General features: G+C 33.1%; 1 protein-coding gene across 2 annotated transcripts in view; it reads left to right on the top strand.

Moving 5' to 3' along the window:
- The first annotated feature begins 182 nt into the window (after positions 1 to 182).
- The window catches only part of LOC106471959 (zinc finger protein 845-like), an 18609-nt gene continuing 5167 nt past the window's right edge, over positions 183 to 13624 (top strand). The window contains exons 1-2 of one of the 2 annotated variants that reach the window (XM_022400567.1): positions 183 to 737; positions 3406 to 3563. In XM_022400567.1, the coding sequence (XP_022256275.1) occupies positions 3434 to 3563 (130 nt within the window). In that variant the 5' untranslated portion in view covers positions 183 to 737; positions 3406 to 3433. Of the gene's footprint in view, positions 738 to 3405; positions 3564 to 8959; positions 9005 to 13624 lie in introns of those variants that run through there. The other variant, XM_022400568.1, reaches the window with a different exon arrangement.

Below are 13624 nucleotides of genomic sequence, written 5' to 3' on the forward strand. Positions count from 1 at the left end.
CTTTCTGAATACAACTTTGCAATACAATTAATTTCCACAGTCACGCTATAACAAACACTCTAATTCACAACACACGTCTCACGTGATCGACTCAACTGTCAATTACACCTTACATTGTTGCCGTCAGTTCTTGGCGCTTATATACAAGACTACCGCACATCTATTAGCATCTCGGGCCTTCAGGAAGGAACGTGAACGTTCGAGAAGCGCATGACGTTTTACTAGCATCACGTGACCTCCGCTGTCGTAACAATGCATATAAACTTACGCACTCGAGTTCGCTATTTCTTGCGAAGAAATTAAGGCCTGAAACAGTTGAAAGCTGATATTTATTCAAAATCAAATTTGAAGCAGTTTTAAAAATATTAAAGGAAATGTCATTGCAATGGGGCTGTACATAAACGAGTGTGATAAAGGAAACTAGTTAGATAGTATGTGCCAAATCTTATCCACCGTACAGGTTCTTTCCCATCACTGGCATCAGTTAATTTTTTTTTTTTTTTTTGCTAACTTAACCGTTAAAACTTTTAACGAAACATTAGATTTAAATTTGTTTTATTTGTTATTGCTAAGCCTAAAATAGTAAATACAGTATCACACTTGGGGTTGTGTTACGTTACTCTGTTACTGTTGTGTTTGTAGTACGAAGTATCGTTGCTGTTAATAATAATAATATTTAACTACTGGTGTTAGTTTCTTGTGTAGAAACACCTTACTTTTCGTTTTCTTACTCTCAGGTCATTATTTCTTTATTTGTTCATGTTTAATGCTTTTATAAAGTACTAGTATTAACTTGCAGAATTAGCTGCCACTGCCAAAACATGAGGCATTCGTGTGTGTTTCACTTTAGCAAATCAAAGAAAATTATATTTGCTTTTGTATACAATATTGATTTTATTTTTTAATACTTGACCATTCATTGTAAATACTAAAATGTGAATAATTTTTAATCTCATGTCTATAACATCTGTTACTGATTCAAAATGTATCTTCTCTTAGCTTAGAATAGTAAGGATATAGCTTAAACTTTAGAGATTAAAATCATGAATGATTAACAGCTGTATTTTCTATGTACACCAAAAAGATACATTAAGATTGTACATTATTTTGTTATATATATATATACATATGTGTCTGCAGGTTTGATTTCGCTTATTTGTGTTTGCATTTTGTATAATGATTCCTGCTTTAACTTTAAGATAATACTGAAAATATAGGAAGATTGAATCACATGTAAACAGAATGCATGCTACATCGTATTCAGGCTGTCATCAATGAGGCTGACATGCTATAAACATTTCTGTTAATTTGGTCAGGCACATATTTATGGCCTGAAAGAGCTTTTATCAATTCTTATTGATTTTTTATTTTTATAACATTTTCAAGTTTTAAATAGAATGAATAAAGAGTTTAATTTTACTTATGAGTACATTTTGTTATTTTTATATTTTTGAAGTGTAAAGGAATCAGAAAATTGTGGCTCTTTTGTAATAGACATGCACAAGTATTTGGATTTAAGTAGTTTGAAATGATTTTTTACAATTTAAACTGATTTTTTTTCTTACATTTAACAAAATATAACCACAATAAACATAGTTGTAATACAGCTTCTAAGTTGATAAAAATAAGACTTAAATGATCATTAAGTTTAATAGAGTTATAAATGTTCTTTAAATATATGCAGTCCAAATAATAGGAAGTGTCTTATGTAATTTCTGGATCATGTAGGAATATTACTGTATATCTTAATGATGTAATTATCTCAAGCAACACTGCACTCTCACTCTTTGATTCCATAGTAATCATCTCCAACAGTTAAAGTTCTATTTTATTTTCACTAAGTATAAACCCCACTTCTGACTTCAGTTGTTGTAACTGTGTTCTTTTGTTGGGAGGTTCTTTTGAATTATCTGGTTAAAATAATTCAACATGCAGTCCATGTAATGATAATAAACCATTTTATTGTTGTAACTGTGTTCTTTTGTTGGCAGGTTCTTTTGAATTATCTGGTTAAAATAATTCAACATGCAGTCCATGTAATGATAATAAACCATTTTATTTCTTCCTTAATGTTTCTACATACTTAAACACTGATAACTTTTATGCCTTTTTACAAATGATACGAACTGCACCATACTGACTAACATAAAAACAGGCTTACTTGTACAAAGTAACTTAATAAATGTAATAGCTAGCACAAATCCAGATACTTCACACACACAATGGGTAACTTATGCTACTGGCTAGAAAACAACTTTCTATCTTGAAACATATCTACAGTCTTTACCGCTGTTTATAATCTACTTTTTAATGAACAAGAAAAACTTATTGTTAAATTTATAATTTTTTACTCCTTCAAACTTACTTGATCTTAATATCATTCTTGTTAGGTAACAAACAAATTACAACATTAAAAGAATAGCTTACAAAACTATAATACATGAATATTACTAAATAAATAATGGTGTAGTTTAGGGGCATTAGTTTATCACATAGTAAGGTTACCATACCTCATTTATTTTTCACATTGATTTGAAAGAAGCATGTATTCTCAGTTATCTTGCACTCTACATGGTAGTTTTCTTTTGTTATACTTGTGTTTTGTATAATATGATACAATAAGTAATTAAAATACTTTATAGGTCTACAAAATGCCATTAGGTCTGTGCATAAATTAATTATCTGTTATGGCTCAAATATTAGATAACTATTCATACACCTTTGTCATGACAATTTCTAAGCATGTACATATCTTAAGGTATACTTTTTAGTAAAGTGAATTTTATTCAAATGTCTATTAAAAAAACAGTAAATAGAGTTGTTGTTCTTTGAAAACGTAAGGCATATATTTATTAATTGAACACTCATTTTAGAGTTGTTCTGCATTAGTATATATATATATATATAAAGCTGTAGCAATTTATGAAGTGAATAATTAATCACACTACATTATTTTTTAAAACTGTCAATAAGTGATAATTTGGAATAACTTAGATATATTTTGCATTTCTTTACATAGTGTTCATAACTTTTTTTCATATATGTTTTTTTTTTCTTTGTGAAAAAAACACTTTTAATCCAAATATGTTTCCAAATAAATCTTATAAATAATTTTCCTGCATTTACATGCAAGCCATAAATATTTACACCAAGTTTCATCATTTGAGCTAGTTTAATATCTATTAATCCATTAAAATTTTATCTTGAAATTGGCATTCATAAATGAGGATTTGGAGTCTGGTATTACCTTCTGTTGTATTTTTTGTAAAATCTTCATTTACATATCTTAAACTGAAGTTAATTTTATCTTGTCAGGAGGTAACTCCTTAATATCTAACTGTACTGCTTTTTATATGATTTGCCAATTTGTATACATATATTAAGAATCATCCATTACGTTTTCAGTATCAACAAAAGTCTCTCTCTCAGCGAAATGTATGTAGTTGATGCTTCTGTATTTAGTAACAGTGACAAGAAATGTTCTGTTCATGAAGATACTTTGAAACAGGCAGAAATGTGCATAAAAGAGGAAGTAAAAGTGGAAGATAAGTCTGAAACAGAGGGTAAGATGTCATATGGTTGATGACACATGTACTAGGTTTCTTGCTAATGCATTTCATATGTTAATTGAAATATTATGTACATAACGTATAGAGAAAAACTAAATCACTATGATGTCTATTTCTATGTTAGGTTATATAAATAAATGAAAAGTTCCCAAAATTGTTTCAAGGTAGCATTGTCTGTAAGAATGTCCTCAGTGTGACTGCTTTGCATAAAATGTAATATTTGGCATAGTTTAATAATTAAGAATTTTATAAAGTACTCCAATGTATAGAAAATGCAAAAATCACAGTGATGTACATAGAGTGAATCCTCGTTAATGCAAACAAACTTGTAACGCACTAATTTGTCTAGAGTATCGAGACATCTGAATAGTTATATGGGTCATTTTGAATGTAATGGATACTATGCATTATCAATTTATAAATGTAAGTGTTCAAACTAGTAAGGTTGGGCATCCAACTGGTAAACAAAAATCAACTGTATGTGCAATAAAATTATCAGGTTAATTATTGTATATGTTATTAATAATTACAAAAATTGTGTAATCAAAGTGTCATTTCACTATCTTCACATGAAACATAATTTTTTTAAACCATGGCTTACAGAATACAAAATACATAGTATTAGTTAAATGTACAATAAATCACTGCTTTTGAAAAAAAAAAACTTCTTTCTCAAGCTTCTCAGTTGCTTTAAGCAAATACATTATATCATAATCTTTACACAAATCACTGTTTTGTTTGAAACATGTGATGGCATCTTTAGGGCTAGCTCATGGTTTATTCACCACACTCTTGAAGAGACAATGGAAATATCTTTCTTTGACAACTCTTGACCAGTTTGTTCAGTTGAGTCCCTGTTGAGCTTTGGATCATTTGACTTAGAATCATTATGACTCAAGATTAAGGTATGGCTTCTGTAAGCAATCTCGTTAACATCCTTTCACATCTCTACAGACTGAATAGTTTTAAACAGGCTGTGGCAAAATGCTGACATGCTTGAAGCAGTTTTTGATAGTATCTATAGTAATAACAGACCAGGTGAAACATACCACTTATAAACCCTCACAGACAGTTAAGGTTTGTAGATTGTTATTTTTACTGTATTCTGTGTAGTATCTAATCAGCTGATGGCAGTAGTAGCTTTGAGTGACTTTATTGTGCCAACATTTAGAAGTTGTATGATTAACATGGTATTTGGTGGCAACTGTTACAGTGTTACTTTAGACTTGGATGACATCAGCATTGTTCTCAAAGTGACTGAAGGATTTGAGCCAAAGGATGAATTCAAAGAAGAGAAAAACATTATTTTTTTGGACAATGCTGCTTTTCATACTGCACCAGATTTCACCTGTATATTGTATGGATAGCAAGGTTGAAATCACTTCCAAAGCACCTTGATCAATTAGATTTTGCAATCACAAATGGCTATAACTTTTCTCTACCATATGCATTGGCACACAAAGCAGCTGTTCTGTTATCTTTACATTTTTGTGTATGTTTAATTCTCCGGCTTGCCAAAAAATGACTGAAGACTGAGTCCCAACCTGTAGAGTAAATCAGTCTCATCTAGATTGTATAAGTTTACCAATTAAAATTCTGCTGGAACATTTCCTAGATCTTTTTCCTGCATCAATTGCATTTTGATTGCCACTTCATCCTCCAGCTTTGTCTCCTTTATTCCAAAATGTCTTTTGAAACATTTCAGCCATCTTCTGAAGTATCTGAACTCTGTTAAACCATGCTGTTTTCCTAGTTGATTAGCTTTCTCAATAAGCTTTTCACCGTTAACATTTTTTTTTATGTAAAATCACACAATCAAAGATACAGGTCTTGGTCCACATTTGCATCCATTGAATTTCTTGCTCTTGTTTGTTGACCTGAATAACCTGAAGTTCTTATTCACTTTTCTTTGTTGCAAAGAATGTTAGGTATGTTTGAATTGCCCATGAGAACATTTCATTCTACACTGAAGTGACTACTGATGGCATCAGTCCTTGCACTGGAATTTGCTTTCTGGTGTAAACAAACATCATGTTTTAACGATGCTGATATTTCTGTGCATCTTCATTTCACAGCACTGTGACTTGACATGACTGTAGCATAAATCACTCTGATGGCCTTTTGATATCTGATCTAGTTTATATGTACATCCCTACTGTAAAGGCCATTCTTGGAAAAACTGTCATAAAATGGTACTAAATTTAAATTAAGGTTGTTCTCAGAAAAATTTTGACCAATACCCATTAGCTAGTGCAGGTGTTTATAGTCAGTAATTATCAACTTGTTTCCTTTTCTGATAGAGTCTTACTTGACTCTCGTAGAGTCATGTACAGATTATCAAGTCATATATCTATAGGAAATGCATATTTGTTGTAAGAAATGGCTGTTCTCTTTCACATAATCAGTTTTGTACGTATTCTTGGAGATCTTTAGACAGGTTGGGGCAGTGCCAATGACATCGTTGACTACTCATCTCCACCAGGCCCTGTGGGAAGATGGTTACATCTCTTTCACCGCATTTGGCATTCATTCAATATGGGTTCTTAGAGTGCTGGATTCAGGGTTTGAAATTCAGTTTACTTTTCCCCCCTCCTTTGTCCTCCCATCTGGTTGTCTATTCTCCTCCTTCAGACCTCGGATGTGTAGACTTTTATTCCCAGGTCATTCAGGAGTTGTTCAACAAACGAGCCATTGAGAAGGTCGATCCTATTCATCCAGGATTCTATTCTCGTCTATTTCTTGTCCCCAAGAAAACCCACTCAACACCTGGTCCATCTCGGGGTGTTTTTCAATACACATTTGAGTCGGGCTCAACCATCTCCCTTCAGATTTCAGAATATAGAAGGAATTGTCAAGTGTTTGCTTACATCACCTTCTCCCACTGAGTGGATGGTTCTGTCTGTTTTGGGGATTTGAGCTTCTCTAGAATCCCCCCGTGCCATTGGGTCGGGCCTATATGAGATCCCTTCAGTGGTCATTTCTGACCAGTGGCTCATTCATATTGATCCTTTTGATCAAACATTCTCTTTGGTCAAGAACAGTTTTGCATATCTCAAGTGGGGGCTAGACAGAGGTCCTAATACCATCTCCTTGTCCAGAAATATATCTATTCACGGATAGGGTGCTTTTCTTCAGGGACAGGAATTCTAGAGTATTTGGATAGACTACGAATCTACCCTGCATATCAACATTCTCGAACTTTTTGTGGTACATCAAGCCATGATTCAAGGTTTTCCTCTCTTGCACAGCAAAATTGTCATGATCCATTTAAAAACTCCACAGTGGTATGATGTCTTTCTCATCAGGGAGGCACTCATTCTCGAAATCCTTGTTTTCAAACTTTGGATCTTCGTTATTGGGCTCATTCCCATAACATCCATCTTTTGGCCTGTCATGTACCAGGGGTTATGATTTTGATAGCAGATCATCTTTCTCGACCCCATGAGATTCTTCCAACAGATGGTTGTTACATCAGGAGATTTTCCATGGATTTTTCTCAGTTCGGGTCTCCAAGGATCGATGCTTTTGCAACCCATTGGAATGCTCGCCTACAGCTATTCTGCTCTCCAGTTCTTCATCCACGAACTCTGGCGATAGATGCTTTCAGTCAAGACTGGACGCGATTACATTTGTATGCCTTTCCTCGTATTTGGCTCTTATCCATAATCTTGTCTATGATTCATTCCACCCTATGTCGGGTTCACTTGATAGCACCTTTTTGGCCTGCTTAGACATGGTTTCCTCTTCTTTGGTTGCTCCAGGAATGTCCACCACTATCTCTACCTTTTCGTCCATTCTTGTTGAGACAACCTCAGTCCAACATTCAACACTCGGACATCCAACGACTCAAGCTTCATGTATGGAAATTATGTGGTCCTTTGCCCGACATAAGGATTTAACTTCTAAAGTTTCCATGTATTTGACTAAATCTCTCCTTTGACTTACTTTGGCAATCTATCAACAGAAATGGACTACCTATTGTCAGTGGTGTCTTTGGAGAGCCTTCAACCCATTTCATCCATAGTCTCATGTTTTTTTTATGTAGATTTTTGAGATAGGTTTGGCTTCTTCTACCATTGCTTTATATAAAGCATCCTTAGCTGCTATCTTTCTTATCTCATTACCTTCATGATCTGGTAGTTTCCTCTTCCATGGGATTTTGCCTTTCCCCTGTAACTGTGTTGACTACCTTTGCTAGATTTTAACAAGGAGGTGAGTAACTTTCTTACCTGATTTATGTTTTTTCTTTTTTTCTTCTAGAGTTCCTCTTTATTTCTTTTGGATCCCACTTAGTGGCGAGTGTTGCTCAGTGAGGTGTACTTGTATTTTTTCAAATCCACACTAGCAACCTTTTATATCAGTTCATGGTTACAATGGGCTCTGTCAAGATGAGGTGTTCCATAAGACCATTTAGGTGCAATTCTGGATGGAGTATTATTTCACACTACAACTCCAATGGACCACTCCTCATGGACTATCATGAGTAAAGCTAAAGGGGCTTGAGCTGCATCAGTTGAGATCGTTTGCTTTTAAAACTTAGGAAACGTGGTTCACCTGTTGCACTGTCTCTGGAGACCTGTTCCTCGGCACTCCCCACTTCTCACGTTGCCCCCCCCCCAAATTCTACTAGTGGAGCTACAGAGTCCTTACCACACCCAGTTCTCAGCCGCTGGGGTGGTGAACAGAGGATTTTCCTTCGGAGTGTTGAGTTTTCTTCACTCTTGGAGAAGAGGGCAAAATTGAGGACCCTCCTACCTGGGTCCCTGGAAGTTTTTCCCAGATGTTGGAGCAGGACCAACCTATGTGGGAGCCTACTCATAAAACCAGTCCAGATTTGATGCTTAGCTACCTGGTGGGGGTGTGCTTGGACCCTCTTATGAACACTGTCAAGTCTTAGGTTGTTCATACAGGGAGTCCACAGTTGAATGTGGGATGATTGTTGACTATTGAAAATGGATCTATTGCATTTATTTACATGTCTATATTTATAGTGGCAAAGAGCTCAGAGCCACCCAATGTTCATCAATTTTGTATCAGGGCGAGAATAATGTTACAGTCAGTTCTAGTGGAGTATTAGCTGACATCATTCAAGAGAAAGTTTGCTTAACTAACAGAGGAAAAGTTATAAAAAAAATTCATAATAATCTAATAAATAACTAAGGAATGCTACTTTACAGTATTTAGATTTGTTTTTAAGCACCTATTTCAGGAGATAGGTTTACAGTCCTTAGCAGTCCTGTTCTACTAACTTGTTTTCTTTCTTTTCTTTTATGTTCTGTTTCGTTAGGAACCATTACCTTCCCACATTAGGCTTCAGATGATGAATGATAGTGAGATATGAGATGTTGTAGTCTTGAACTTACATAATGCTTCTAATTTTATATTTTCAGTTTCATTTGAATATGAGGCTCGTGGATAAAAATGAAATGCAATAGGTAATGTATTCCCACTACTAAGTGGATTTTATTCCCATGGATACCAGATATCTCTCTTATGATGTAGTTTGTGTAATCATTACTGTTTGTAAGATGAAAAGAGACAAGTAGCAGACCAAAGAATCATCTTAAAGGATCTTTATGTATTTCATTTTTGTACAGCTGCAAAAAGTTTTCATTGTAAACAACCCACTTGTTGATATTTCTTTAGAATTTTTCTACCATTCTGAAGGAATAACTTTATATTTGCCTAGAACCTACCAACCCTTGACAATATATTATAATTTCTTGATTTTCAATTGTTCCCTTCATTTGTGCACAAGCCTTGGTTGCTTCATTATTATTATGCCAAATGAAGTGATTTGATCATTTACATAACTTTGAAAGTACCTATAAAGAAAGTTTAAATATAATTGTATAGATCAATAATTAGACTAACCTGCCATAGCAGAGTAAACATGTAACTTTAAGTTTTTTTTTGGTAGTTTTTGTTACCATTCCATTTGTTTTGAATTGTGAAAATATTTGTGTGATAAATTATATCTGTTTGAAAGCTACAGAAATTTTCCTCATTCAGAAGACATCAGATAAGTTGAGATAAGATAAGCTCATACAGTTTAGAGATGGGTTGAATGGGTAACAAAGAAAACATTTATAAGTTTAACACAGTAACAAACAAAGGGTAATTCAAAAATTACTTAAAAGGAACAATAGTAGGTGGAAAAGAAAGATGAATACCCTGTTACAACATGTTAGAATAATGCAGTTGATAATAAAGTTATGACGATAGTACACTCATGGGTGCCCTAGATTTTCAAAAAGAAAAAAAATATTAGATATGTAAAATTATTATTCTATGTTATTGGAAAATCATAAGGTATTTGTATTTTGATTGCATAATTTTTTTCAAACTTGAGTTACTTAACCCCCTAATTTTTTTCTGTTGGTACCCTTGAGTACACCCCCTCCCTTTTTTCATTGTATAGGGAATGTGCACCACTGTTTCAGGACTACTCTACTAGTTAATTAATTGTATGTAATTGATTAATGAGCTTATTAATTAATAGATAAGTAAATAACACTAGCTGTCCAGCTGTATCTAACAATACTTTCTGAGCATCTATTTAATTGGTTATCTAGTTCTGCAATCATGTTTGGTAATTATGAGTTATGTTTAGTACATTATTTTTAATATTTTTTGGTCATCCCAGCATTTTGTTTGTCTACCAAATCTTACCACTTCAGTATCTAAGGGAGTAATTACCCTCCCATGGTTAGGGCCCATGACTTGCAATCTGAGGGTCGCAGGTTCAAATCCCCATCCTACCAAACATGCTCGCTCTTTCAGCCGGTGGGGGGGGGGGGGGGGGTTATAATGTGACGGTCAATCCAACTGTTTGTTGGTACAAGAGTTGGCGGTGGGTGGTGGTGACTAGCTGCCTTCTCTCTAGTCTTCCACTGCTAAATTAGGGACGGCTAGCGCAGATAGCCCTCGTGTAGTTTTGCACGAAATTCATAACAAACCATACTAAAACAGTTACCCTCCCCTTGTAACATCTGTATAACAAAGTGTCAAACCCTTCTCCTCCTAGTGATCAACATGTAATTTAGAGGTGATCCTTTAGCCCTTTCCAGACAGGAAATTTTATTGAACTATTATTTCATGAATTTATGTCGATAACTTTGGTGTCAAACTGTAGATTATAGTACAGATTTTAGTACTATATATTACTCAATTTCTTCATTTAAAAGCAAATATTAAAAAACACAGATAAACATCGATTTTTGTGTGTCACATGGTATGTTGAATGCAGCACTGGTTCAAATTAAATGTTTGTGAAGTCAAAATACTAAATCTATAGTTTTGTATGAATTAGAATCTCAAATTACTAATATTGACAAGCTAGAATATAAAATAAGAGCCTCCTATCTTTTCAATTTGCTAAGATATTGCTCATGTAATAGATCAAACAAAGTGTCACCCCACCCACCTCTTTCCATTTTTTGGAAATGCTCCCTTATATACACTTACTTCTATATATGACATGAATAACCAATCAGAAGATCAAAATGTCCTCCTAGTGGCCTTCTCAGCCAATTTAATGGGCTTGGTGCCAATTCTTTGTTTTGAACCAATATTTCAACGAGGTAGGGTGTGTCTTTAGTCTGCTCGGAATTTCATACATTTTTAGACTAAAATACATCTTAGGTAATAAGGTTGATAAATTATAGTGGAATTTTGTGGTATTAATGTAGTAATTTATGATATTTTTAGATATTCAAATGTGTATATAAAACCTAAAAAAAATTATTTTGTTTCATACCCTCCACTTGCAACTTTTTTAAAGGATTAACAACTGAGTACAAAGGTCATAACTAGTAGAGATAATTGGTTGCTTTACTTCTTTAGTTACTGTTCTATGTTTTAAGAAAAATAAGTTTAAGAACTTATTTGTAAATAGTAATAATGCATATACACATATAATGTATTATAACTGAAATGTGACTGTATTTTACAAAATACCAGTCCACTAAAACACAACCAAAACAGGTCACTTTGTAGAGGCCAGTTTTATATTCTTGGATCTGGTAACATGAGTGCACGTGCACCACATCATTGCAACTTCTGTAATGTTAGCCAGGCATGGCTGAAAGGTCAATATAATAAAAATAACAAATATATATATATAAATGTATAATGTTATGATATTTAAGCTTTTTTTATTAAACATTTATATTTTCATGTTATAATTTGGAGTCATTCTAGAACAAAAAAAGCATAATTTATATTTCTTTCCTAGGTTTTTATCATAGTTACAAGGTTGGTCAAATTGGTGGCCCCCTTATAGAGTTAGGGTAGAGAAAATAACAGATAAAATATAAAGTTTTACTGAAAACAAACATTTGAAATGTATTTTGGAGGTTTTGGAGATTACACAAATGATTTTTGGGATGAAGAATAGTTTTTTCAATCATAACATGAAAATCACTTCCCTCTCGGACTAGTAATGAAACAGACTTGGTATATTCACTAAACAAATCTTTAGTAAAAATACTTAATTAAAAAATCTGGTTTTTTGGATGCAAAAGACTTGTAGTGTTTACTAAAAGTCTACCAAATTTTGGGAAGATGCACATACTGCATTAAAAGATATAGTATATATACTTAATGTGTGCAAATGTGAATATGAACTCGTGCATTTTATATTGAGCCCATCACGAAAGGGTTAAATAATTTTAGATTTACCTTTCACTTACTATGATAGACTTCTACCAGTTGCCATTTGTAAATCTTGTGAAAAAACATTTTTGGCAAATGTTTCTTTTAAAGATCATTTGGACATTTCCTCCTTGGTAAATCCCTGAAGTTGACTAGAGATGATCACAATATCATTGTTTTGTTTCTTTTTAAAATATGCAGCAACCCCCCATTGAGCAAAGATAACTCAAATAATGAAAACACGTTTTAAGATCTTTCTTAATGATTTTCATTTTTTATCTAAAACATATTACTATTGCATTTAGGTATAAGTAACTAGTTATTGAATTTACTGGTAGATGTAACTGTTTGATGCACAGTGAGAGGTTTATAAAAGTTATATTTTTCGGAAATATGCCAGTGGCAATATAAAGATTAAAAATACATAAGAATAAAATTATTCATGCCCACTGAGGTTGGTTATTTAAATAACATTTTTATTTTCTGTTTTAGTTTTTTTATCAGAAAGCAATAAGTAATGTTATTTAAGCACATCTCGCTTAATATAAGTGGGTATCTTGAAAGTTTGTGCCAACAATGTGTGGAAAAGAATTCCCTCAAATTATTGATTAACTTCAAAATGAAATGCAATTGTGAAATTGGTGTTTTACCAGTTATGAATATAAATAGTTTCTTTTTTATTCTAAATATGCCAGTAATGATTGAAAGTAGATATACTGTATGTATACCCCTCACAGTGAAAGAGGAAACTGGAGAAGTCCCATCAGTACCCCTGTCTTACTGATTTATATTTAGCCAGCACTGGGATATGAAACCTATGCATTTTAAAAGAAAAATACCTTTTTGGAATATCCTGAATCATTCCTAGTTGATTAAACCATATTTGACGTGTCCAAATGCAAAAACCTAGGGGGAATTAGAGGATAAACAAGCAAACTTCTCTCAACTCATAGTAGGATATTTGAAGAAGTTAAACATAATAGTAATATTTAATAGATAAGGATTTGAGTCATCAGTCTTTTGCTGTTGCCTACTCTGGTTATCTAAGTTGATTTGATTTAGTCTACTAAAACACAGCCAAGACAAGTTACTTTGTACAGACCAAAGGTCAGTTTTATGTTATTGGATATGGTAACACAGGTGCACATGAACTGCATCATTGTAATTTCTGTGTTGTTAGCCAGGCATGGCTGAAAGGTCAATATAATAAATATATATAAATGTATAATGTTATGAAATTTAAGTTATTTAGTCTAAACATTTATGTTTTCATGTTATAATTTGTGTTTATTCTAGAATAAAAGAGGCATAATCTATATTTATTTCCAATTTTTTATGGTGGTTGCGAGATTGGTTAAATCTACCAAATCCGTACACAGATTAATTACTCAAAATAACAG

This window comes from Limulus polyphemus, unplaced genomic scaffold (assembly GCF_000517525.1).
Source record: "Limulus polyphemus unplaced genomic scaffold, Limulus_polyphemus-2.1.2 Scaffold4991, whole genome shotgun sequence".
Taxonomy (NCBI): domain Eukaryota; kingdom Metazoa; phylum Arthropoda; class Merostomata; order Xiphosura; family Limulidae; genus Limulus; species Limulus polyphemus.